The sequence below is a fragment of the Eschscholzia californica genome, unplaced genomic scaffold (assembly GCF_041429995.1).
Source record: "Eschscholzia californica isolate CP2 unplaced genomic scaffold, dmEscCali1.0.p SCAF_2, whole genome shotgun sequence".
NCBI lineage: Eukaryota > Viridiplantae > Streptophyta > Magnoliopsida > Ranunculales > Papaveraceae > Eschscholzia > Eschscholzia californica.
The window spans coordinates 47,993,877-48,020,844 of record NW_028238309.1 but is presented as its reverse complement, the minus strand read 5'-3'; the positions used below and the strand labels follow the sequence as shown (position 1 = coordinate 48,020,844).

Below are 26,968 nucleotides of genomic sequence, written 5' to 3'. Positions count from 1 at the left end.
TCCCCTTAGTAACAGTACCTTCTTCTTCCTCCAAACTAAAAATCCACCATGAAAGCTTGCTTGAAGCTTTCTCTCTCTAAGATTTAAACACCAAGACACAAATCAAACACCAAGGAATCAAGATAATAACATCTCAAGCAAAACCCCTAATCTTTCCGGCCAAAATAATGGCCGGAATAACATCAAACAAATCCGGCCAGAGAAGGAAATCAGCCTAGGGTTTGCTGTCCAACAGTCCCGAGCCTGGTACTGTCCCGTGCCAAGGTGAACTCGAAAGTCCCGTTCCGGCCGAGTTGGTATTCAAGCTTCCCAAGCGTCCTTCTCGTGCTGGATGTTGCAAATCCAGGCGGCGGTTGATGGAGGCGACCCGAGCTCTATCTTGTTGAAGCTTCAGACCGAGCTATGAAGACGCTACTGATGAAGACCAGCAGCTCCCAAGCTTCCTCTTACTGTTCCCGTGGTAGCTTCTCTCTCTCCCGTGTCTTCTTCCCGACGATTTTGGTCTGCCAGCCAAGAGATGGCCGGCAGTAGTCCCCCTTCTTCTCTCCCTTCCAAACTCTCCCTAAACCCTAATTTCTCCTTGAGAAGATGAAGTCTCACCTCTCTTTTTGTTCAATCCCCCTCTCTTTTCTAAAGGCAGCCCTAAAGGCTAAAATCCTTTAAACAAAGTGAGTGCCTATAACTTTACTTCACTTGTTAAATTGTTGGGCTTTTGGGCTATTGGGATTTTCTTCTCATTAGGAATCAAGGAGTGCCTTTAACTTGTCTCTACTTCCTCTAATTTCCAGAAAGACGAAAGTGACGCGCGACTTCTTTCTTCTATAACTTTCCCATCCGAACTCCGATTCGACTTCCGTTTTTACCGTCAGACTCACCCTTGACTCCACTTGCTGTCTAACCTCTGATTTTCTCAAAATGACCAAAATACCCCTGGTGCTCTTTCCTATCGATCTCTTCCACATGAGATGAAAAAGTGATAAATGCTCCATTTTATTCCAAATCAAACGTCAAACTCCAAATAAACTACCTACCAAGGAAAACACATAAATAATTAGAATTAAAACCCGAAACGAACTAACTCATCAAAGTTAAAGTATCCAAATGTGACATTTTAACGCCACATCAAACATCCCCAAACTTAGAATTTGCTAGTCCTCGAGCAAACAAACTTAAAGTAAAATCCTAACTCACTTTCGGAGGAATCCTTATTGCATTTAGCGTATGCAATAAGCCGTTAAACCCCTAGGTTACCCCTTGTGGACGAGTGTCGTCTCGTGAGGGTTTCCAGAGAATATACCCACAAAATTCAAGATTCCAAAGACATAAAAGAGTTAAAACATCGATGTAAATAAGATAATGACAACCAATGACTCACTCAAGCATGCTAAACAAGCGAATCAAAATCGATAAACGCATATAAATGCTAAAGTCTCCTCACTAGTAATCTCATCCTAAAATGTAAGCGTCCAATCATGCATAATGAGCATCATCTAAGTCCAAAGTTGCAAAACCTCGATTCCTATCTTAGTACATTTTGCCTCGACTATAGTCTCACGGTCATACACTCAAAAACATAAAATCACTCAAAAATGGATAACAATGGGTTCACTCTAAAGTGTGAGCATGGAATAAAGTGAAACTCAACACATACAAAACAAATGAGGATGAAATGTTTTAGAACGCAATGATCCCTAAAGAATGGAAATAGCCACTAAAATGGAGTGGGGAAGCTCACTCACCCTTCTCACCCTTCTCACCCAATCTACCCTCTAACAATGTTTCCTAAAGGTCAACGGATACAAGTAATGAGATGGAAGTGATGAGATCCCGAGAATGTCGACGCCTTCAATAAAAAGAACGTCCAAACAACTTCTAAATTTAGCATTTGCTTTGAACACTTTATTCTCACAACACTTACACATAAAAGCATAAAATAACACATAAACTCCTTTTTTTTCTTTTTCTTTTTACTTTTTTTTTCATAACAAACAAATACTAACACTAGTATTCTCAACAAACAACTTTTTCTTCTTTCACACTTTGCTTTCACATTCTTCTTTCTATAACTATTATGCCTTCATTCTCGGAAGTAAGATGATGAATAAGTGGTGAAGTATCTGTTTCCCTAAAGTTGACACTTTTATCGGGTTTCATGGACTACAAGAGTAAGGTCGCTATCCTGATGTCACTCCTAGTGGCTAAGAAAGTTGAGCTCATGAGATCGTCTAAGCTCTTTTAAAAGTTACGAGGTTGAGTAGCTCTTCATTCTACTCAGAGTTAGCGCAGAAGAGTACACTCAAAAACAATATAAAGGCTCAGATATCTCACATGGGTTTAAGTCTCCACTAATGACTAATATAGGTCCCTCAGAAATGTTTCTTCTTCCTTAGGATGCTACTCATATGATCAGAAAACAAACACTAAAGGACTTAACATTCATGAAAAAGACTAAGAACATGCATAACATTCATCAAAACTGAAACATATGCATCAACATACTTAAGCATCCCACTAAAGTCATATCAAATCCACCACAAAATAATTTCAAATTTGGTCGAATTTATCGAACCTTCTTGTCTTTTGAAACCCCATGGTCATGGCTAAAAGTCATACCCCATCCCCAAACTTAAAACTAACATTGTCCTCAATGTTTCAACCATATAATCACCAAAAGATAAGACATATTAATTTAAAGAGAAGAATGGAAAGATATTACCATAGCCGGAGGAGATAAAAGATACTACTACCAAGACTCGTGTATGAACAGGTTCCAAGTTGATGTCGAGCTCGTCGCCATCCCCAAACTTGGAACAAACCATGCCTCAGAAGCAAAACAAGTAAGAAATGCTCCTATGATCAACAAGAAATATGAGAATGAAGCGCATAAGATCATGACCATAAAAATGACCACTAACGCGGGTAAACACGATTGCATTGAGCTATGCAATTAGTCGTTGATTCTCTTGCTTTCACAAGAGCACGAGTTCTGTCTCGTGGAGGGTTTCCAAAGATGATACCCACAAACATCAAAATCCATCTCAATCAGTCAAAGATCATACAATAAGAGACGAAAATTTTGAGGGTCAACCCAAAGAAAGTTATATGCCGGTGCTAATCGTCTCACAAAAAGATAAAGAATACGAAGTGCACATGAGACGATAAAAGAAAACAAGTCATCCCCAAACTTAATGGGTGCACAGTCCACTAAGTAGGCATAAATAGAAGGAACGACAACAAAGAAATCATCAAAAGGATCGACATACACGTGAAGGGTCAAAATATCAGTCGAAGGCAAAAAATCATCTGGAAGCTTAGTGGACAGAATATCCACTATGTCCATAGACGTCTTTGGAAAGACATCTGAAATGTCCTAAAAGGGATCAACAACCGAGTTTGAGATCATGTGGAAAGTCGAACTAGACTCTAAGGGTAAGGCAATATGCTCGGGGGCCAAGTCAAGGTCCATGGTTTCCTTAGGTAAATAGTCTGACGAACTATCCAACATGTCTCTAACTACTACGTCATCAATATCCTCAAAGACATCTGGAGCCTCGCAGTCAGTTATAATATCAGGCCTTCCTAGCATTGCATCTAAGACTAACTCCTTACAAGTGTCAAAAATTAGATACTTCGGAATCGTGTCATCCTCAAACTTGCTCGTAGAGCCATCACCCTGAACATCAACGTCTAATGTAGTCCTATCATGGTGAGACGACACTGGTGGAGGAAACAAGACGACAAGGTCATTAGACCGTTCAAGCTCTAAGGTACTATCAGTAAATTCATCAACATTTAACTTAGTACTAGGGTTAGACGTATTACCCTCGTCATCATACCTAGTACCCTCTTGAGTTTGGGGTGGTGAAACCCCTTCCTCGTTGACGAATAATTGTGACTTAAGCATCTTTACCTGTTGAGTCAATGACTCAATCTCCTGCGTCGTTTGAGTCGCAAATTGTGACATCATCTCTCTAAGACGACTCGTGGACTCTTCAAGAGTCTCCTCATAATAAGGCTCACTAGTGTAATTTAATGAAGACTCTTGATCATAACTCTCATCGTACATATTAGGATCATACCTGCCTCTAAAATCATTGGTCTCTAAATAGTGTGGACTATAAGGTCTCTCATACATATTCGGTGTCAGACCATATCCATCACTAATCTGACCATCTCTATACATTTGTCGGTATTCTCCTAATGTCATACGAGATCGATCAAGTTTTGGTCTACTCCACTCACTAATCGGACCGTTTCTAGACATTCGTTGATAATCCCCAAATGTCATACCAGGTCGGTCAGACTCGTTTCTACTCATCTGTTGGTATTCCCCAAAGGTCATACCAGGTCGGGTAGTGATGGAACTCCTCAGATCAAGGTCATCATCAACATGGAATGGCCAACCGTTAGAATAACGTGCCATGATCTCACAATGCTTAAGGAACTAACAAACAAGCTATCAATGCAAATCAAAACTTATCCAACCAATCACACACAAGTAAGAAAGAAAGAGATAGAATACGATACTAGCGGATGCTCCTCTCGTTTCGTTCTTCCTTCCGATTCCTTTCTGATTCTTTTGTTTCCCTTCGCTCCTATGTTCCTGTGTTTGGGTTTTTCTCTTAAAGTGGTACCTGAAAAAAGAAAAGATAAGAAACTACGAAAATAAAGAAAGAAAAACGTCTAAGTTTACAAATAACACTAAAACTAATGAACAAAACAAGCAAACAATATCCGAACTACTAAACCTATCCCCGGCAGCGGCGCCAAAAAACTTGATGGGCCTAAAAGGTTACCCAAATAGGTCTCCACCCGCAATTATACGGGTGTCAAGTAATAATCCGGTAAGACCGGGATCCAAGAAGATAGGAAGGTAATACGAATATCGAGAAAGTCTAACCCATCGGTTTAAGTGCCAGTCACTAACTCAGACTAAAAATGAAAAGATAATAAGTTGGGTTTTTGGATTGATTTCAAATAAATAAACAAATAAGGCTAACTAAACTAAAGGTGAGAGATTCGGGAAGAGTCGAGCAAGAATCGAGTGAGAGGGATACTTCGATCCACAAAATCGATAGTGACTAGTACTAATGATCTATAAGCATGAAAAGTTAGTTAACTTCACCCAGTTACTTGGATTGGTCAACGAACTCGTGGTTTAACTCAGATTCCAGTCCATGAACGGTCTAAAAACCCGGAAGATTTTATCATTAAAAGCAATAAAACTCTTTTGTCACATCAAAACATGTTTCACGAGTATCCGACTACAAAAGCTAGCTAGACATGACGATACAAATAATAAAAGTAAGAAGATAAAGTAAGACAAAATTAAGATTGAAATCCCCCTTTTTCGATGATGGCGCGAGGCTAGGATAGTTGGAAAATATGAATATGTATGTGCTGCCAATCTCCCCTAGCAATATCCTGATTTCCCCTTAACAGAGCAGATTAGGTGTCCCCTCAGTGAAAACTAGGGTTCCCCTTAGTAACAGTACCTTCTTCTTCCTCCAAACTAAAAATCCACCATGAAAGCTTGCTTGAAGCTTTCTCTCTCTAAGATTTAAACACCAAGGCACAAATCAAAACCAAGGCACAAATCAAACACCAAGGAATCAAGATAATAACATCTCAAGCAAAACCCCTAATCTTTCCGGCCAAAATAATGGCCGGAATAACATCAAACAAATCCGGCCAGAGAAGGAAATCAGCCTAGGGTTTGCTGTCCAACAGTCCCGAGCCTGGTACTGTCCCGTGCCAAGGTGAACTCGAAAGTCCCGTTCCGGCCGAGTTGCTATTCAAGCTTCCCAAGCGTCCTTCTCGTGCTGGATGCTGCGAATCCAGGCGGCGATTGATGGAGGCGACCCGAGCTTTATCTTGTTGAAGCTTCAAACCGAGCTATGAAGACGCTGTTGATGAAGACCAGCAGCTCCCAAGCTTCCTCTTACTGTTCCCGTGGTAGCTTCTCTCTCTCCCGTGTCTTCTTCTCGACGATTTTGGTCTGCCGGCCAAGAGATGGCCGGCAGTAGTCCCCCTTCTTCTCTCCCTTCCAAACTCTCCCTAAACCCTAATTTCTCCTTGAGAAGATGAAGTCTCACCTCTCTTTTTGTTCAATCCCCCTCTCTTTTCTAAAGGCAGCCCTAAAGGCTAAAATCCTTTAAACAAAGTGAGTGCCTATAACTTTACTTCACTTGTCGAATTGTTGGGCTTTTTGGCTATTGGGCATTTCTTCTCATTAGGAATCAAGGAGTGCCTTTAAATTGTCTCTACTTCCTCTAATTTCCAGAAAGACGAAAATGACGCGCGACTTCTTTACTCTATAACTTTCCCATCCGAACTCCGATTCGACTTCCATTTTCACCGTCAGACTCACCCTTGACTCCACTTGCCGTCTAACCTCTGATTTTCTCAAAATGACAAAAATACCCCTGGTGCTCTTTCCTATCGATCTCTTCCACATGAGATGAAAAAGTGATAAATGCTCTATTTTATTCCAAATCAAACGTCAAACTCCAAATAAGCTACCTACCAAGGAAAACACATAAATAATTAGAATTAAAACCCGAAACGAACTAACTCATCAAAGTTAAAGTATCCAAATGTGGCATTTTAAGGCCACATCACCATCACAGAGAAATTTAGTTTTAGAATCCAGATTTTGCAGAAGTTCGATCTCTCAAATTTTAGGGTTTATGGAGAGAAAATGGGAGAGAGATGGAGAAGAGAGTTGTAGTGAATGTAGGTTAAGTATGCCAATTTTGAGAGTGATTTGAAGAAGAAGAAGAAATCGACGAACAGTGTAGAACGAGATCTCTTCTCTGAATTTGAGGAGGGGTTAAGTCAAAAGACTTTGACTTAAAGATTGACCTAACAACATCAATTACGTCGTTAGGTTAACCCGTGGTTGAGGTATTGCCTCATACCCATACATTGCCTCTAACGATATTCGGGCTTGCCTTTAGCGAGATTCCCTATAACAAGTTTGGACACTGCGTATAAAATCCTATAAATACGATTTATAGTACATTAAGCAAACTATATAACTACAACATGTCATAAGATATGTTAAACATCAAACCTTTTTAGTGTTTAAAGTTTGGTTTATCTCTCTCAAATTTATCATTATATAACAATGTTAAAAAAAAAGTAATATATGGTTGCATATATAAGTATCCTTGATATAATGGCTATTCAATCATAAAATAAATATTATCTTGTTAAAACTTGTTAGTGTGAAAATGCTACCGATTGTTCGTCGTTCTATGGCTTGGACATCAGTGTATAAGAATGTTGGTGTCTCTTCAATGAACATGAAATTCACCAGAGACCTTGAAAGTCTAAATGTTTCAATGAAAAAGTACTTCAAAATGCTAATAAAAACGTCATTCAAAATGTCAATTTACACTTTTGAGATTCAAAATCTATATGTCATCCTTAGACTCTTAATATCAAAACAAGACTTGAAAAACTAAATAAATAAAACACTCAAACGAAGGTGAATGACAAGGATAATTTACTTACTTTTATAGGGACTTAGACACTCCTAAATAAAATCAAACTAGGACTCTATTTGAGTAATTATTCAAAATCTATTTAATATCTTTAGACTATTGATGTCTAATTCAAAAGGAGTGAAACAGTGTTGGATGGTCTTAGGCCTCACTGATCCAAAATCTAGCTCTAGAAGTAAGGTTTCTTGGGCACTTACAAAACTCACTCCCTATCTCTTTCAAATCAACCTATCTCTTTCAAATCAATGTGGGATTATCTCAACAAATTCGTGGATTCTCAGGCCCACTGATCAGTGGTCATTACTCATTAGTCACTACTCACTAGGGACTGAATCAGTAATTTAAGGAGAATTGAAGGACGATGGGGTTACAATTATGAGGAGATAAAAATATCAACTAACAAAACGTCCAGTCACAAGAAAGACGGTTAGTCCCATCCTGATGGGGGGCACTGTTTTCCAGTTCAAATTTGAACTGATTAGGCTGTCAACACTGGACAGATAAGGTCATAGGCTTCTCTTAGGTTGTTGGCTTAAAACCCCTTACCCTACCCCACCCTACCCATTTATGGATTGTGATTTATTCTCCCCTGTGGCCCCATCCTTCCCACCCGTTCCCCTATGTCTACCATTTATTTGTATTTGATGAGATTATTTGATGTAAAACTTGAAAAAATACTCTTTGGTTTCACTTCAACTGAAAAAAAAAACTAGAAAAGATAATCAAAGTTAATTTTGGTGTGGTCTTAATTATGTCTCGTTTCCCATTTTCCATCTTAGCTGTGTTTAGTAATTTATTTGGCCTTTGATAAGTTTGTGATCATCCAACTCAAAATTAGTTTTCAAGAGTGGAGATGACTTACATATTATATTCTTGGTTGCTGGGTAACTCGTCTCTCATGTGGAATTATTTGCATACGCCTCTTCACGTGTGGCGTGATTAGCCTAACACGTGTTTTTTTCGGGCGGCGTGCATCGCGTGTGGCTTTTAAGCCTATCACGTGTGGCCCTAGTTCTGAATTCTCATACCATGTTAAGTTTGTATTCATCCAACTCGAAACTAATTAACCATGAGTGAAGAAGACCTAGACATTATACTCTTGGTTGCTAGCTAGCCCTTTTTCCATGTGTGACTATTTTCACAACCCTTAATTTTTACCAAGTTTAATAATTTGGTTTTCTTTTTCCCGATTTCTGTTTATTTTTCTTATCATCTTTTTTTTCACTTTCTGACTCTCCTCTCAATCTCCAACAAACGACATCCAGGTAAAATGATAGAATCCATTTCATGAGGTGAAAACGAGAGTGAAAAAAATAAATGAATAGAAAATAAGGTTTTCTAAGATCAAAACCTTTAGTGTACTCTCCAAATCAAGATTACAAATGTCAAAATAGCCATTTTCACCCAATCCCTACTCCAACGACATGTTTTCGAAATCAAGTCTAATTGTCTTCTCTCTTTCTTCTCTCTAGTTTCTTTCTTTAAACAAGAGAGAGAGAAAGAGATTATAACATTTACCCTTTCGACATCATCACATAGATACATCAAAACATTTGCCCTTGGCACAATCGAGGAATTGTTAGCATGTGACTATACCACCACCACCACCACCACCACCACCTTACTTCATATCTCTCACGCGATCTCTAAAATCTCATCTCCATCTCTCTAAATTCTCCCATCGCCATTACTGTGACGCAGTAGGCATGGAACATGTACGTAGTATTCAAAGGTTGCCACACTCTGAATAGTCTTTGGGGAATAAACACTTTAGTCAATTAGAGTTGATTTAGGGGCAAACCTTGTTTTGACTTCAAATTTTGGCTTCTTTAATTTTAACCCCCCTAATCTGCATCTCACACATCCGACCACCGCCCCATCAGCTCTGACCATCACCTACTCCGACCGCCACCACCTCCGACCACCACCATCATTTTTTTATTTCATTCTCTTTTCCTCTCTTGATATCTTCCCTCTTCTTCTCTTTTGCTCTTTCTTTCTTTCTTTCTCATTCACTCTCTGTCTCTCATGCTCAGATTAAGGGGACCTCGAACACGAGATATAGAGAATGCATCTTATGACCGGCCGACCACGAAACATCTTATGCCCGACAAACCACAAGGCTGAGTGACTGAAGCAGAAGGGAAGGGAATTTAGCACAATGCCTGTAAATGAGATTAATATATACCATTGGATCTTGAAGACATCAACCACATCTATCGTTAGATTGATGAAGACTTAACATGATATTATTTATATATCTTTCATATTGTTTTTTATTGTATTTATAAAAGATATATAACAATATTGAGAGGATATCTTAATTAGTCTTCTTACCTAATAAAGTGACTGTGAGACTCTATATATATTTCGGTTGTAATCAACAACTGTAATTGAATAAGAATTATCTCTTCTCTCTAATTCTATCATGGCATCAGAGCCTAAAAACTCTAACGAGTATTGAATTAGATCCTAGTGAGCTTCGCAAAACCGGCGGCGGTAGACAAATATCAATGACTACCGTCCGCCGGAGTATTGTTTATTAATTATTATCTTTTTACTGATTTTTATATTTGTGTTTTTTTCAATCATTTTGTTTAGAAAAAGAATAATAAACTTCTTGATCTAGAATTGTTCCTACTTTTCCATAGTAGAAGAATGTTTAAGATCTAAAGGTGATAAAGAGCTAACGAGTTTTGGATGTCTTACATTACAAAGTTTTTCCTTCTTTGCAAGTGCCAACAATTTGATCTCATTTGTCAACTAAGTTCATCAAGATACAAACATCAAAACCTTGCCTAACTACCTTTTATCTTTTATTTCTCAAATCTCTCACTTTTTTACTTTACCTTCCGGCTCTCTAGAGGATGCGTGAATTCAATTTTCAATGATTAGATCTTAATCGAGGTAAATTAAATAAAATTCTTCCAAATTTTTCTTTCTTTTCAATCGCATTACAGTAACTGACTTCTATTCTACAGTTACAATTTTCTTGGATCTTAATATTCTCTCTTTTATTAATCCATATAACTCTATCTCTTTCGTGGGGTTTTCAATGACCTCACTGCTTTCTTGCTGAAATCCTCTTTCTTTCTCATTTTCTCAAAAAAAATAAAATAGAGTTGACTAATCCATACAACTTTATCTCTCTCGTGGGGTTTTCAACGACCTCATTGCTTTCTCGCTAAAATCCTCTCTCTCTCTCATTTTCTAAAAAAAAAGAGTTTGACTAAGATTTTCTAAACTCAAGGCCTAGCTCATATTTTCTATTTCTTTTCTTCTAATCTGATTTTCTTTCTCACAACGAAGGGAGAAATTGTGCTAAAAAAAAGAAGTTGATCTAGCTCTGGTTTTCCACTTCTTCTGTCATGCGTATATAAAAAAAATCTGCATCCACTATTTCAAAAAAAAAAGGTGTAAAGACAAGAATCAAACTTTGAAGAAGACTTGACAAATTGCAAGAAGTATAATTTACATGACAAGTTAAACAAGTCTAACGACCAGCTTAGCTTGAGGGGGGATGTAAATGAGATTAATATATACCATTGGATCTTGAAGACATCAACCACATCTATCGTTAGATTGATGAAGACTTAACATGATATTATTTATATATCTTTCAAATATATTGTTTTTTATTGTATTTATAAAAGATATATAGTAATATTGAGAGGATATCTTAATTAGTCTTCTTACCTAATAAAGTGACTGTGAGACTCTATATATATATATTTCGGTTGTAATCAACAACTATAATTGAATAAGAATTATCTCTTCTCTCTAATTCTATCAATGTCGGATGGAATTTGGCACTTCCTTTGGAGGTGATTTGGTGCAACTTGATTTGGGGGATTGCTTAAGCGGTAGTGCATTCACTTTGAAAATTCGGAGTTCACGTGGTCAATAATAGGAGGAGGTAGAATTTGATCATTTATTGGTTTTGTCTTGTTACATGTTGAAATAGTGCCTTTAGGTAGTTCCTGTGGCTTCCAGTTAAAAGGAAAAAAAAAAAGAAAGCCTAAATAACCATACATAGAGCGAGGTTACCTTTATACTCAAGTATATAGGTTTAGTCCAATTGCAGCATGTTATATTTTATAGGCGCACAGGGTTGGCTATGATTCTATGAACAGACCCTCTATAACCATTTTCGGTGAGGATGCATTGTTTGATAGAGAAGATTGTAGGAAGGGTGTTGAGGTTTTCTTAACACAAGTTGTTACAAATTTATTAATAAATTCCTCCAAGTTGTTAGATACATTTTTAAGTGATAAACTCCTCCAAGTTTCGACATATAAATCTTTATTTTTCTCCCTTGATCGTATATTTTCAACTGGTACAAATTTATTAATAAATTAGTAGCACATTGAGGATCTTATATTTTTTTTAACTTAAAACACATGTTAAAGAAAAAAAGAATCCTCTTAACAAAAAAAATCAAAATTGGTGGCAGGAATAACTACAACTGAAAAAGTAGAACCGTAATTTACTTGTTGACAGTAGAAAAAGTTCATCACTCTGACATGTTATGTTAACTATGATAGAAAATTAAATTCTAATTAAATGCGGAAGTTACATACCTTCAGCCATTGTTGATTAAGTGATAAACTGGAAACCCAAAGATAATCACAGAATACTGAAGTTCTTCTAACCCCAATCCTCTCCGTAAGTTTGTTGTTGTGTTTTGATGGAGAGACACAAGCATTAATATAGGAGGGGTTAGGGACCTTCAGTTATGAAACTACTCCCACTTCTTTTCCATCGAAAAAGGGGGTAGTGGGTTGGTTATTGTAACCAACTTTATCTCCCAAATATTCCTAATACCCACGTAAGCAAGCATTTACTGAAATCAAATCAGTAAATTGGTCAAAGCCAAGATAGAGGGAAATTAGGAATGTGGGCCACTCTTAATCTCTAACAAGAGACGTGTCCAACATTCTCCCACTTGGCCCACATGTTATATTTCATAAGTACATGGGTGATGGACTGTATGGCCAAACAAACACTTAGATTGGGATATCACTCATTCTTAATTAAAGAACATATCACACGAATCATAGCGGTCACATTCTGATAAGTGAATGCTTCCTTCCATGTATTACAATGCATTATGCTCTCTAACTAAGCACTTGATGAGCATAACTTCCGAATGAGTAATTTCTGACAAAATTACTCAGGTCCTCCTTTAATATCACAATGGATATAAGATGGTTATTCTTTATGTGCACGAATAAAACTATTTATTCAAAATAACCGAACACCTTAAATAGTCAAAGAAAGTACATGTCAAGCATTACATAAGTTAACAAAGACCCATACGCTCCACATGATCTAAGAACACTTGTGCCGGCAACGCCTTAGTCATGGGATCTGCAATCATTAACTTAGTACTGATATGCTCAATGGCCACTACATGTTCCTTAACTTTGTCTCTGACAAGAAGGTACTTTATGTCGATATGCTTACTTCTGCTTCCACTCTTATTGTTTTTAGAGAAGAAAACCGCAGCAGAATTATCACAAAGGATCTTTAATGGTCTCTCTATAGTATCGACAATTTTGAGACCCGAAACAAAGTTTCTCAACCATATTGCTTGTGTCGTTGCTTCATAGCATGCAATGAACTCTGCCTCCATAGTAGATGTTGCGAGGATGGTCTGTTTGGTACTTATCTAAGATATAGCTCCTCCAGCAAGAAGAAAGATATATCCCGAGGTAGATTTTCTTGAATCCACGCATCCCGCAAAATCTGAATCCGAATATCTAACCAGCTCCAGATGGTCAGTATATCCGTAGGTCAGTCTGTAGTCCTTAGTTCCTTGCAGATATCTCATAACTCTTTTCACAGCCTTCCAATGTTCTTTCCCGGGATTGCTTTGGTATCTTCCTAGCAGTCCCACCACGAAAGCAAGATCAGGTCTTGTGCAGACCTGTGCATATAAAAGGCTGCCTACTGCTGATGCATATGGAATGTCTTTCATCTCCCCCTGTTCCAATGCATTCTGTGGACATTGACTTTGAGTCAATTTCTCTCCTTTAGCGATTGGCGCTATAAGTGATGCACAGTTATGCATCCTGAATCTTTCCAAAATTCTTTCGATGTAGGCTTTCTGAGATAATCCTAAGGATCTTTTAGATCTATCTCTGTGAATCTCTATGCCTATGACATAAGAGGCTTCACCTAAATCCTTCATCTCAAAATTCTGAGAAAGAAATTCCTTAGTCTCATGTAGCAATCCCAAATCACTAGTTGCAAGTAAAATATCATCTACAGATAGGACTAGAAATATGTATTTGCTCCCACTGACCTTAAGGTATATACATTGATCGACAATGTTTTCTGTAAAACCAAAAGAGGTTATAACATTGTGAAACTTTAAATACCATTGGCGGGATGCCTGTTTTAGTCCATAAATGGATTTCTTGAGCTTGCAAACTAAATGGTGATCGTTTTCGTCACGAAAACCCTCGGGTTGAACCATGTATACCTCCTCTCCCAAATGTCCATTAAGAAATGCTGTCTTAACATCCATTTGGTGTAGCTCTAGATCGAAATGAGCTACTAAAGTCATAATAATCCGCAATGAATCCTTCTTAGAAACCGGAGAGAAGGTTTCATGGTAGTCTATGCCTTCCTTCTGAGTGTAACCTTTAGCTACAAGTCTAGCTTTATATCGTTCGACGTTTTCGGAAGAGTCTCTTTTGGTTTTATAAACCCATCTACAGCCAATGGCCTTAGACCCTTTCGGTAACTCAACGAGATCCCAGACTTGATTTTTAGCCATAGATTCCATCTCTTCCTTCATGGCATCATACCAAAGTGCAGATTTTTCTCCGTTTATGGCTTCTGAAAATGAATTTGGGTCACGTTTAGGCCCAATGTCAAAATCAGACTCTTGGAGATATACCAGATTATCGCTAGAAATAGCTGGTTTTCTTGTTCTTGAGGATCTCCTTAGAACCACATCTTCATGCTCAATTTGTGGAACAGGTTCTTGTGGGTTTTGTTCTTCATGAACCGGTTGCTCTAAAGTTGGTTGTTGTGCAATTATGTCAGGTTGACTTCTTTGCACAATGACCAAATCTCTAGTATCCACAGGCAACTCAGGTTCCTCTCGTGTTTCCTCAAATTCTATTAGTCGAGGAATATCACTCCCACTTGAATCATAATCCTCAAAGAACTTAGCATTTCTAGCCTCAACTATTCTTTGAGAATGTGAAGGACAATAAAACCTAAATCCCTTAGAGTTAACTGCATAGCCAATGAAATACCCACTGGCTGTCCTTGGATCTAACTTCTTTATGTGAGGATTGTAAATTCTCACTTCTGCAGGACAACCCTATATGTGCAAATGACTTAAACTCGGTTTCCATCCGTTCCATAATTCAAATGGTGTCTTAGGAACGGCCTTAGATGGAACTCTGTTTAAGATGTACACTGCGGTTTTCAAGGCTTCACTCCATAAGGATAAAGGAAGATTAGTGTTACTAATCATGCTCCTCACCATGTCCATAAGAGTTCGGTTCCTCCTTTCGGCTACACCATTTTGTTGTGGTGTGCCAGGCATTGTATATTGAGCAACAATGCCTTCTTCCTCAAGGAACTTAGCAAATGGACCAGCCATCTGACCATTTTCTGTGTACCTTCCATAATACTCTCCGCCTCTATCAGACCTTACAATCTTTATTTTCATGTCCTTTTGTTTCTATACTTCTGCTTTAAAGCTTTTGAAGGCATCAAAAGCTTCAGCCTTATCAAACAGAAGATAAAAGTACATGAATCTTGTATGGTCGTCAATGAAGGAGATAAAATATCTCTGACCGTTGAGACATGGGGTAGGAAAAGGTCCACATATGTCAGTGTGTATGATCTCGAGGATCTGAGAACTCCTTTTGGCACCCTTAGAGGTCTTGTTTGTCTGCTTTCCCTTTATGCAGTCCACACAAGTACCAAAATCAGTAAAATCAAGAGTTTTTAAAACTCCATCTTTCACTAATCTCTTTACACGCTCAATGGAGATATGACCTAATCTCCTGTGCCATAAAGTAGAGGAGTTCTCATCGATCCTATTACGTTTAATACCAACATCTGCATGCATATTTAAGTAATTATGCTCGAAAGTGGGGTCTAGATCAATTTTGTACAAACCATCAATTAAAGTTCCACCACCAACAGAAAAATTATTTTTCAAAATACGAAAACATGGTTTCTTAAATAAAAATTCATAATCAACATCCGCAAGTTTTGAAACAGAAATCAAGTTTCTAGAAAAAGATGGAACATAGAAAACATTGTTTAAATCTAAAACAAAGCCAGTTTTCAAAATTAATCTAAAAGTCCCCACAGCTTCGACTTGAGACCGCATCCGGTTTCCGGAATAGATGCCAACCTCATTTCCTTTTGGCTTCCTTAGGTCCAGAAAGCCCTGCATGGTATTAACAATATGAATCGTAGAACCAGAGTCAATCCACCAAGTATTAGTTGGGGCATCAACAAAAAACGATTCATGACATACACAAGATATGAGATTACCTTTCTTTTCGAGCCAGTTCATATACTTGAGGCAATCTTTCTTTTCGTGTCCAGCCTTTCTGCAGAAGAAACATTTCACCCGTTTGCCATGATGCTTTAATGGCATAGTTTCTTTGTTCTGCACATTCTTGACACGTTTGCCCTTCTTGGTACTTCCTTTAGCATGAGAAATAAAATGGGCACTTTCAAGTTTCTCATGTTTCATCCTCTCTTCCTCTTGAACACACATGGTCAGAAGTTCATTGATTGACCAATTTTCCTTATGTGTGTTGTAGGAGATTTTGAAAGGCCCATATTCCTTAGGAAGAGAGTTAAGTACCAAATGAACTAAAAATGACTCAGGAATCTCAACTTTAAGGGGTTTCAGCTGAGCAGCAATGTCCCTCATCCCCATAATGTGCTCACGCACTCCTTTAGAATAGTCAAAAGTTTTGTCTGAAAGTCTCTTCATTAGGGTGCTGGCTTGCGCCTTATCTGAGCGAACAAATTGTTCCTCAACCGCTTTGAGAAAGTCTTTTGCGTGAGGGCAATCAGGTATTGAATCCCGAATACTCTTATTCACGCGGGACTTAATGAGCATCAAACTTAGGCGATTAGATCGCTCCCACCGCTCATAGTCCAACCTTTCTTGAGGCGTACTTGATTCCGTGGGGACGGGTGGTGCATCCACACGAAACGCCAAATCCAAGTCCATACACCCCAAAGTGAAGAGAACACTGTCTTTCCAATCCGAGAAATTATCACCACATAAAATAGGAATACGGGAAGTATCATTCATAAAAGCAGTAGAAATAGCTGCAAAAGAAACATTCAAGCTATGAAATATGTAACTTTATTCTAAATCAACCAATGTCAATTTAGTAGTAAATTCTAACCTTCCTGTGGGCAGAGGTTACAACCGCATAAGAATTTACTATACTTTATTAATAAGACTAGTATAAACAAAATATCAAACCCGTAAAATTTTCATACCTGTGGGCATAGAAAATTCACATTTAATATTTTATTATACTATCCTATTCCAATATAATTTTATAAAATAATTATCTCCCTGTGGGGCAAAATAATTATTTATCAAAAATTACATTGCAATTGGAATGTCATTTTAACTTGATGCGATAAAATAAAAACATTTTATTATCGCACATCTACATATTTCTAGATGCTATGGCTACTCTAAAAATATGTAATGTCCAAATAAATGACAATATATCCATTTCATGAACTAGTCCTCGTGTCCATGGTGTAGGTTGTATTAAATATGCATGTATGAACTAATTGACTTCATACCCAATTCCAAAGGCATATAAGTTAATCAAATACAACTACTAATAAATGTGTCTAATCCTTATGATCTCTTACATAATATATTTCAAGCAGGTTTATCTTTTGTCAAGAAGAAATGTTAAATAATAGAAGCAAAAATTAATGCTTCAACAAATCTCATCATAACAAGATCACAGTAGTCAGATCAATCTATGTTAGACCCATTCACTTCGCATGATATCCAAACAGAAACTTAATTTAATAGTTTTGATACACCAAAACAATTCAGGATAAACATGAAATCAAGGTTTGTCAAAAAGGGATTATCCCAAGGAGAAAGTGTCCTACTTTATTCTCTTTGTAATTATTTAAAGATGACTAACCAACAGAGAAAAGTTCTTCACCTAGTCTATAAAGGGAAGAAAATAACAAAAGGTAAGTGGGAACTAATAACTCTTAATCAATTTTATCAAATATATCCTTTAAGTTAGGGTAATGGATTTGACCGAGAATCCCAAAAACAAGTTATTATCTCATATAAGTATAGTTTCCACGTGAAGAATAATTCCTGCCAAAATTAACTACTCCTACAATATCTCCTTCAAACGTGCAAACCATTAAAAAATTTATTTTGAAATTAATTACTGAAATCAGTTTCAGTTTTCAGAAACTAATATATTCATCTTTTTATTTAGTCAAAATATATTACTAAAATCTCAATCAAAATCTGTGCCTCTATAGGCGCCTTCAAAACTGCTATAGGGGCCTCCCTAAAGTGTTTGACTACAATAAATTTCCGACAGCTGTAGGGTCTTTCTATTGTTCGTTTTATGGTCAGGGTTAGGGTTCTTCGTTTTATGGTCAGGGTTCTTCATTTCATGGATCCAAAAGATGAAAAGGTCAAAAATACCATTTGATAATGGTTAGGGTTCTTTGTTTCATGGTTAGAGTTCTTCGTTTCATGGTTAGGGTTCTTCGTTTCATGGATTCAAAAGATTGAAAAATCAAAAATACCATTTGATAATGGTTAGGGTTCTTCGTTCCATGGATAAAGATGAAGCTTTATTAGTTGAAGAACTAATAGCTTCAACAGTTTTAGTTGAGAATGCACTTAGGAACTACATATTTGATAATATTAGAATGGATGAAGGAATTGAATTCAAGATTTGGGTAAGAAGGCACACGAAATGAAATTGGGAAATCACAGTTGAAATCTCTGGGTTTAGAGAAAGTAGAGAGAAAAGAAGGCACACGAAAAAGGGAGGAAGAAGAGGGGGTGCTCCGGAGGCGCCTCCTGGGCTGTTACGGGTGCGCCTACAGATGAAGGCTCCTATAGCAGTTTTGGGAGGCGCCTATAGACGCACCCTAACAGAGATGTCTAACAATAAAAGAGATAAATATGAAACAATCTATTCAATATACAGGGATCAAAGAAAAAATTCAAAATCCCAACCAAATTCATGCCAAGTTTGTATACGGTGAAACAAATTTAATCAATTCCAATTTAACTCTTAACAAGAATACATATCTCAAATGGAAAGATTTGTTTCACATAAAATATCAACTAATATTTATACCTAAACTTCCTGAAGATGAGATTAAATCACATAGTTAAGATATCTTAACAAATAATTGATCATCCTTAAATACTAATCAACAAAGCCAAAGGATGGCTCTGATACCAAATGATAGAAAATTAAATTCTAATTAAATGCGGAAGTTACATACCTTCAGCTTAAGTGATAAACTGGAAACCCAAAGATAATCACAGAATACTGAAGTTCTTCTAACCCCAATCCTCTCCGTAAGTTTGTTGTTGTGTTTTGATGGAGAGACACAAGCATTAATATAAGAGGGGTTAGGGACCTTCAGTTATGAAACTACTCCCACTTCTTTTCCATCGAAAAAGGGGGTAGTGGGTTGGTTATTGTAACCAACTTTATCTCCCAAATATTCCTAATACCCACGTAAGCAAGCATTTACTGAAATCAAATCAGTAAATTGGGCAAAGCCAAGATAGAGGGAAAATTAAATTCTAATTAAATGAGGAAGTTACATACCTTCAGCTTAAGTGATAAACTGGAAACCCAAAGATAATCACAGAATACTGAAGTTCTTCTAACCCCAATCCTCTCCGTAAGTTTGTTGTTGTGTTTTGATGGAGAGACACAAGCATTAATATAGGAGGGGTTAGGGACCTTCAGTTATGAAACTACTCCCACTTCTTTTCCATCGAAAAAGGGGGTAGTGGGTTGGTTATTGTAACCAACTTTATCTCCCAAATATTCCTAATACCCACGTGAAATTAGGAATGTGGGCCACCCTTAGTCTCTAACAAGAGACGTGTCCAACAAACTACAACTGAAAAGAGAAATATTAGTAACACTACGCATAGGAAGCGTCTAATGAGACTCCCAAATGGACCGTTTTAGCCTTTGGATAAAAAGACAAAACCCAACCCACTTTCTCTCTCTAGAATTGGGTTTATAGTTTAGATTTTGCATACTTTAAAGATCATTTTAGAAGGACATCATCACCTAATTGGATTATGCTATATATTGTGATCCAATGAAAATATCAAAACTTTTACTCTTGTCCTTCTTATGAAGGATACCATCAAAGAGAAAGTTTTAACACCTTGATATCCTTGAGCTAATATTAGAAGGATTCTACTATTAAATGTTTATTTAAAATCATATCTCCAAGATTACCAATTTTATCTCAGTGTATTGTCTCTTTGTGTTCTTTATCTATATTTCCTATATATATATGAATTTTGTTTACCACCTCTACAAAAACCAAAAAATGTCTTCTTCTTCTTCTTCTTCTTCTTCATCCTCATCATGTTCAAGAGCGACTTTTTCCATTGACGACCCAAACAAGATGTTGAGTATTGATCATGATGTCATTTTGACACAAATATTTAGTCGTCTAGACGGCCCAACACTAGCGTCCCTTGGCTGTGTGTCGTCCGAATTACACACTCTTGCCACCCACCAACACCTCTGGTTGAATATCATCCATTCCAATTGGCCTTCCACTACTCACCCTCTACTCCATCAACTCATCTCCACCTTCCCTAACGGCTCATTTTCATTCTTCTCCAATTCTTTCCCTCTTCTCCTCCCTAACCCTACCACTTCTACCACCACTACCTACCCATCACTTACTCCTGAATTGATCTCAGCCGTCGATATTCACTACAAAAACATTCCCATCTATTCCAAAGTCCGATTCACTGAAGCCTTAGCCGATTATTGGTTTCAGTACTCCCCTTTTCGGATCGATCTACTCGACCCAAAAGAAGTCATTCATACACCACTTAGCTTCACAAATGACACGTGTCGCGATCTTATGGAGAATCTCAAATTGAGTTGGATACTCATCGATCCAATAGGACGACGAGCGGCTAATATCTCGAGTGTCATACCAGTTTCGGTACAGAAGCACTGGCTGACGGAGAACATTGAATTGAAATTCGTGACGATTCTGGCGGGAGACCGAAGCGGTTCACCGGATGATTTCAACGAGTGTGGAATTGTGGTCACGTGCGGACGTTCCGGAGAAGGGGGAGTGCACGTGAGGGAGGTATGTTTGAAGATCGAGGACATGGATGGAATTAATCTAAATGGGGAGGATGGTTTGCTAATTTTACAGAGAGGGATTACAAATGGGAAGAGAAAGAAATTGGGAAGGAAAGAAGAGGTTAGAGAGAGGTATGAAGAGTACTTGGAAATGAAGAGAGAGAGAAGAGAGAGAAAGTTGAGGAGAGAAAGAAGGTTTGATAGGATTTGTTCAGTATTTGGGGTGTGGATTTGTTTTGCTCTTAGTGTAATTGGGGTGTTTCTAGTAATTTTTCTTTTTTCAGTTAATTGCGTTAACTATTGTTATAGTTACATGAAAAGAAGGCAAGATGCACAAGGAGTAGGTAGTCATACAAACAATGAGGAAAGAGAAAGATTGAGATAAGAGTAGGTAGTCACACAAACAATGAGGGGAGAGAAAGATTGAGATAATAGGCTACTCATGCAAACATAACGGAGGGTATAACGAACAGTTCTATCAAATGCGTAATGTCTTTCATTTGAGGTAATTTTGAGATGAGCAATCTTAATTACTGAAGAGGGTTTGAAGACAAACCCATATTAGAAGGATGAAGGATCCTACTATTAAATGTTACTCTAAATCATATATGCCCGATTACCAATTTTATCTCAGTGTATTTTCTGTTTGTCTGTTTGTTTGTGTTCTTTATACATATTTCCTACATATATAGATTTTGTTTACCAACTTTACGGAGACCAAGAAATGTCTTCTTCTTCATCTTCATCGTATTCAAGGGCGACTTTTTCCATTGACGAACCGAACAAGATGTTGAGTATCGGCGAGGATGTCATATTGACAAACATATTTAGTCGTATAGATGGCACAACACTAACCTCCGTTGGCTGCGTGTCATCAGAAATACACTCTCTCGCCTCCAACCAAAAACTCTGGACCAATATCATCCATTACAATTGGCCTTCCACTACTCACCCTCTACTCCGTCAACTCATCTCTGTAAGATAAATGATATGAGAGGGAGAAGAGTTGTATTGATTGAGAGTTGAATACTTAGCTATTACACTTGAAGCCTTTATATAGGCTCTATAGAGAAACCTAATATTAGCCCATCCAATGTGGGACTATATAAGATAACTCATATGTTCTCTATTCTCTAACACTCCCCCTCAAACCAATGTACTTATCAAGATATTGATAAGTACAATGGGTTGATGCAATAAAACCTTACTCATTACAATATCATTTAAATACAAAATAAAATAATTTAAATGCAAAACAACTTTTGTTCTTCTCTTTGATCAATGGTGATTCGGCTTCCTCCATAATACTCTCCCTCAAATTCTTACTACTAATGTGTGTGCTTGAGAGAAATAAGATGTAGAATAGTGGTAGTTTTGACCCACTTGGGCTTTAAACAAGAAAGAAGAAGCATGATAGCTAGGCCCACTTGAGAATAAGAAAGAAAGATGAAAAAGAGAAAAGCTTAATAGCTTTCCCCACTTGGGCTTGAAAGAGAAAGAGTTGAAAGAGAAAAGCTTAATAGCTTGGCTCATTTGGACTTGATGGAGAAAAGAAAAGCATAATAGCTTGGCCCACTTGGGCTTGAAAGAGAAAATTGAGAAGCTTAATAGCTTGGGCCATTTGGGCTTGAGGGAGAAATAAAAAAGCTTAATAACTTGGCCCACTTGGTCATGAGAAAAAAAAAGATAAGAAAAAACATTGATTGCTTGGCCCACTTGGACTTTAAGAAAAAAAGATTTTTTGAGAAATTTAGAGTGAGAAAGGTAAAATATGAAAAAGGATTTTAGAGGCACACTTGAAGACATCACCACACAACAACACACCAAGTTATAGGCACCACAACTCCAATGGTTTTTTTTTAGGGCACCAAGAAGTTCTAGCATCATTCTTAAGAGCACATAAGTGGACAGAAGGCCAACAACTTTAAACATTATAACCCGAATTTTAAAGGCACCACAAATTAAAGAAATGGAAGTTGAAACCCTAAGGCCATGTTTGGCGCGCGGGAATCGCGTGGGAATGGAATGTGATTCCTGGGAATCACAATCCTGATATTGTTTGGCTCGCGGGAATGCAGTGGGAATCCTATTCCCGGGGGAATAAAATTCCCTCAAAATGGGGTAATAGCAAACCCAGGGAGGGGGGTGGGTTTGTGATTCCCATTCCCGGGAATGCTTTGTTTTAATATTTATAGACCAAATTATCCTTAATAAAATAATAGAATGACTATTATTAAAATCGTCCTCCACACAATATCACAACTAAAAAAATTAAAAACCTATGGTTAGCCACCACCATAGCAATACTTTCTCTCGCTCAAATGTAACTTTTTTTCCCTCTCTAGTTTTTTCTCTCTTCTCTTTTTCTTTTTTCATTACAATCGATTTCATAATGTTTAAAAAGAAAAAAAATTTAGCCATGACCTTTATTTATTTTAAATAATTTTTTTTTAAATGGTCAGCGTCCCTCGAACCTTTGACCTCCGAAGTGGAAGATTATACCTTTTACGACTCCAACCAAAGGTTGTTGGCATTTTAGATACTATTTAATTGGTGTGTCATGTTACTATTTCATATCTGCAATTTTGAATAAATAATACTGATTAAAGTACATAATAAAATTGACGTTTTATTTATGTAGTTTAAGGATATAATAGGAATTTTATAAAAAAATATATTCCGATTCCTACACGAACCAAACACCAAGTTAGGAATCTATCAGGAATCGAATTCCTATTCCTGGCCAAACCAAACATCAAACTGAATAATCTGATTCCCGGGAATCGTGTTACGGGAATGTGATTCCCGGGAATCACATTCCATTCCCGTCCGCCAAACATGGCCTAAGTCTCCTTCCCCATTCTTTCTTCTTTCTCTTCCAGGACAGCAGCTGCATTCTTCTTCTTCCCTCTCACTTTTTCTCTCTAACAGCTCACTAAAATCATAGCCTCATCTTTGTTAGAAAACAACTCTGTTGTTTCCCTGGTTCTCTTTTCAGAGAATAGTTCTTAATCTTTCTGTTTTTTAACAAAACAGAGTACACCCACTTTTGTTTGTCTTTCTATTTCTTAAATCAGAGAAAGAGTTATCTTCTAACAATTAAGATAAAAAGAGTGATTATAAAAAAGAAAAATCAAATGTAAAATATCCGAGTCGAGGATACCTCTGTCCTTAAGACAATTTACACCCTGTATATCAGTACCAACAGTAATGGTGTATGTCTCCCAGGATAAAACGGATTACCTATCAAAGTAAAGATGGTACCTCTTAGTTATGATAGTCTGACGAACATGGTAAGTAATATGAACTTCTGAACAACGATCCTTAAACTCTAATGCTTGAAAATGAATGCTCAGAAATGCAAAAAAAACTAATGATTTGTTTGCTGAATTCTCATGGTATTTATAGGGGTATTGACACCACTTCGTATGGGTGCCAATAGATGAGTGGATGCTTCCCAACAGTCATATTTGACTGTTGGTTTTCGAGTGCCATGTTGACCGTCAGATCTTAACGGATCTATTAAGATCTCGCGCATTGAACGCCCACCGTTAGATCATCAACGGATCTATCTTAAGAGCGCCAAATATCCTGACCGTCAGATCATATTTATGATCGTAAAATCCAAGGCTCCAATCGCTCCTCGCGACGGTGCGAAATGCAAAGTGCGTGCGGGCGCCTCTAAAGCGCCCTAAACGCCCATTCGCCCACGCCGCGCGTGCGCGTGCGCGATGCGTGGTTTGCGTGGTGCAAACCACGCCAACCATCCCATCATCCCAACCAATCTATTATTAGTAACATAAGGAAAAGTCTATATAAGGAAGTAGAACTTTCCTTATTTTTCCAATACGGTACTAATAATAAAACTACACGTTGTAGTTATCCCTATATTTTCCCAAAGTAAATCAATGATAACTCATTCATTTGAAATCGGATTCTAACAAACTTTATGTCTAAATTCAAGAGCTCGACGAGACGAATCCAATGGTCCATTCTGATCTTGATTTGGACAACGTTTGGTTGCCCGAACTGACAGAAAACAGATCCGGTTTCTACAATCCCCCACATGAATGATTATCATGATTTTACCAAAAATTCAATGCAAACTGACTGACACTACTTAAACACTAATGTAGACAAACAGAAGTTCATATCCGAAATTTCGCTGCATCAGAAGAGGTGGCTTTTGGCTTTGAACCGTTCCTAGTGAATAACTACATGGTTTACAAGGACAACAGTGAACTTTAAGTCTTGAACTGAGTCCTGGTTATTGTAAACCAACATAGCTATCACACAGCTAGTTTCTTACTTACGTAAGTTCTCGGTTTTGTTCTTTTCGGCCATGAACGATCCCGGATTCTTGTGTGTTATTAGAAAATTCAGCCTAAAACGACATTCTCATAGAACCGGCCACAGTTCTCACACATATAGGTTTTCCTACTTAGGTATCCTGCTATACCTTTACTTTAGAATTTAATTTATTCCAAGTCTTTTCGGAAATATTAAAAGCTTTCAAGCTTAGCCTCTTTAATGCAGGCGACACTAATATCATCCTAGGAATGGGAAAGAGATATGCTCTCTTTAAGTGTCACTTTCGAGTCAGGATATAATTTCAGTTTCCCTTTGAACCTAGATCGTGGGATCTCCAGTCTTCTAGGTAGGGTTTCATCATGCCTTTACTCATTTTCTTTAGGCAGCAGTCCCATTCCTCTTGATGCAGCAATTACAAGATCTCTAGATAACCCTTTAGTAAAAGGATCGGCTAAGTTATCTTTCGATTTCACATAGTCAATTATTATGACTCCCTCAGTGAGTAATTGTTTTACGGTGTTATGTCGTCGACGAATGTGTCGTGACTTACCGTTATACATCTTACTATGTGCTTGTGCAATCACAGCTTGGTTATCACAATGTATATTGATTGCAGGAACCGGCTTAGGCCATACCGGTATATCTTCTAAAAATTGTCTTAGCCATTCAGCTTCTTCTGCAGCTTTATCCAATGCAATGAACTCTGAATCCATTGTTGATCTAGCAATGCAAGTTTGCTTAGAAGATTTCCAAGAGATGGCAGCTCCTCCAAGTGTGAAGACGTAGCCACTGGTTGACTTTGTATCATCGGTATCTGATATCCAGTTTGCATCACAATATCCTTCAAGTACTTCTGGATACTTAGTGTAGTGGAGTCCATACTCCTTTGTATGTCGTAGATACCGTAATAGTCTGGTTATCGCAATCCAATGTGTCTCATCTGGATTACTTGTGAATCTACTCAATTTGCTAACTGAGAGAGCTAAGTCTGGTCGAGTACAATTCATGAGATACATAAGGCTGCCTATAATCCTTGAGTACTCTAATTGTCTGACTCCGATTTTAGTAATATTCTTCTTAAGATGAATACTTGGATCTAATGGAGTCCTTGCTATCTTGTCGTCATTTTTACTAAACTTTTCCAAAATCTTCTCAACGTAGTGAGATTGGGACAAACCAATCCCTTCAGCTGTTTTGGTAAGTTTTATGCCAAGAATGACTTCAGCTTTTCCCAAATCTTTCATATCAAAGTTCTTGGAAAGCATTTTTTTAGTTGTATTAATGACATCTAAATTATTTCCAATAATTAACATATCATCTACATACAAACATAATATGACACATCCTTTTGTAGTGCTCTTAGTGTAGACACATTTGTCACATTCATTAATTTTGAATCCATTTGATAGTAAAGTATTATCAAATTTCAAGTGCCATTGTTTAGGAGCTTGTTTAAGACCATACAATGATTTTACTAGTCTACACACCTTCTTTTCTTGTCCATGAACCACAAACCCTTCAGGTTGTTTCATATAGATCTCTTCATCGAGATTTCCGTTTAAGAAGGCTGTTTTTACATCCATTTGGTGAATTTCCAAATTATATAAGGATGCTATAGCTACTAACACTCTTATGGATGTGATTCGACTAACAGGAGAATAAGTATCAAAATAATCTAATCCTTCCTTTTGTCTGAATCCTTGTGCGACGAGTCGTGCCTTATACTTTTCGATAGATCCATCTGGTTTTAATTTCTTCTTAAAAATC

General features: G+C 37.4%; 1 protein-coding gene and 1 pseudogene across 1 annotated transcript; one reads left to right on the top strand and one right to left on the bottom strand.

Moving 5' to 3' along the window:
- Positions 1-2,044: 2,044 nt before the first annotated feature.
- LOC147558562 (uncharacterized) lies at positions 2,045-19,126 on the bottom strand. The gene is made up of 3 exons (XM_086660260.1): positions 19,035-19,126; positions 5,496-6,522; positions 2,045-4,634 (listed from the first exon to the last, which is right to left on the bottom strand). The coding sequence occupies exon 3, from the start codon at positions 4,421-4,423 to the stop codon at positions 3,371-3,373; it is 1,053 nt and encodes a 350-aa protein (XP_086516386.1). The 5' UTR covers positions 4,424-4,634; positions 5,496-6,522; positions 19,035-19,126; the 3' UTR covers positions 2,045-3,370.
- A 1,063-nt stretch (positions 19,127-20,189) lies between these two features.
- On the top strand, positions 20,190-21,275 carry LOC147558561 (putative F-box protein At2g36090 pseudogene; annotated as a pseudogene).
- Positions 21,276-26,968: the final 5,693 nt, after the last annotated feature.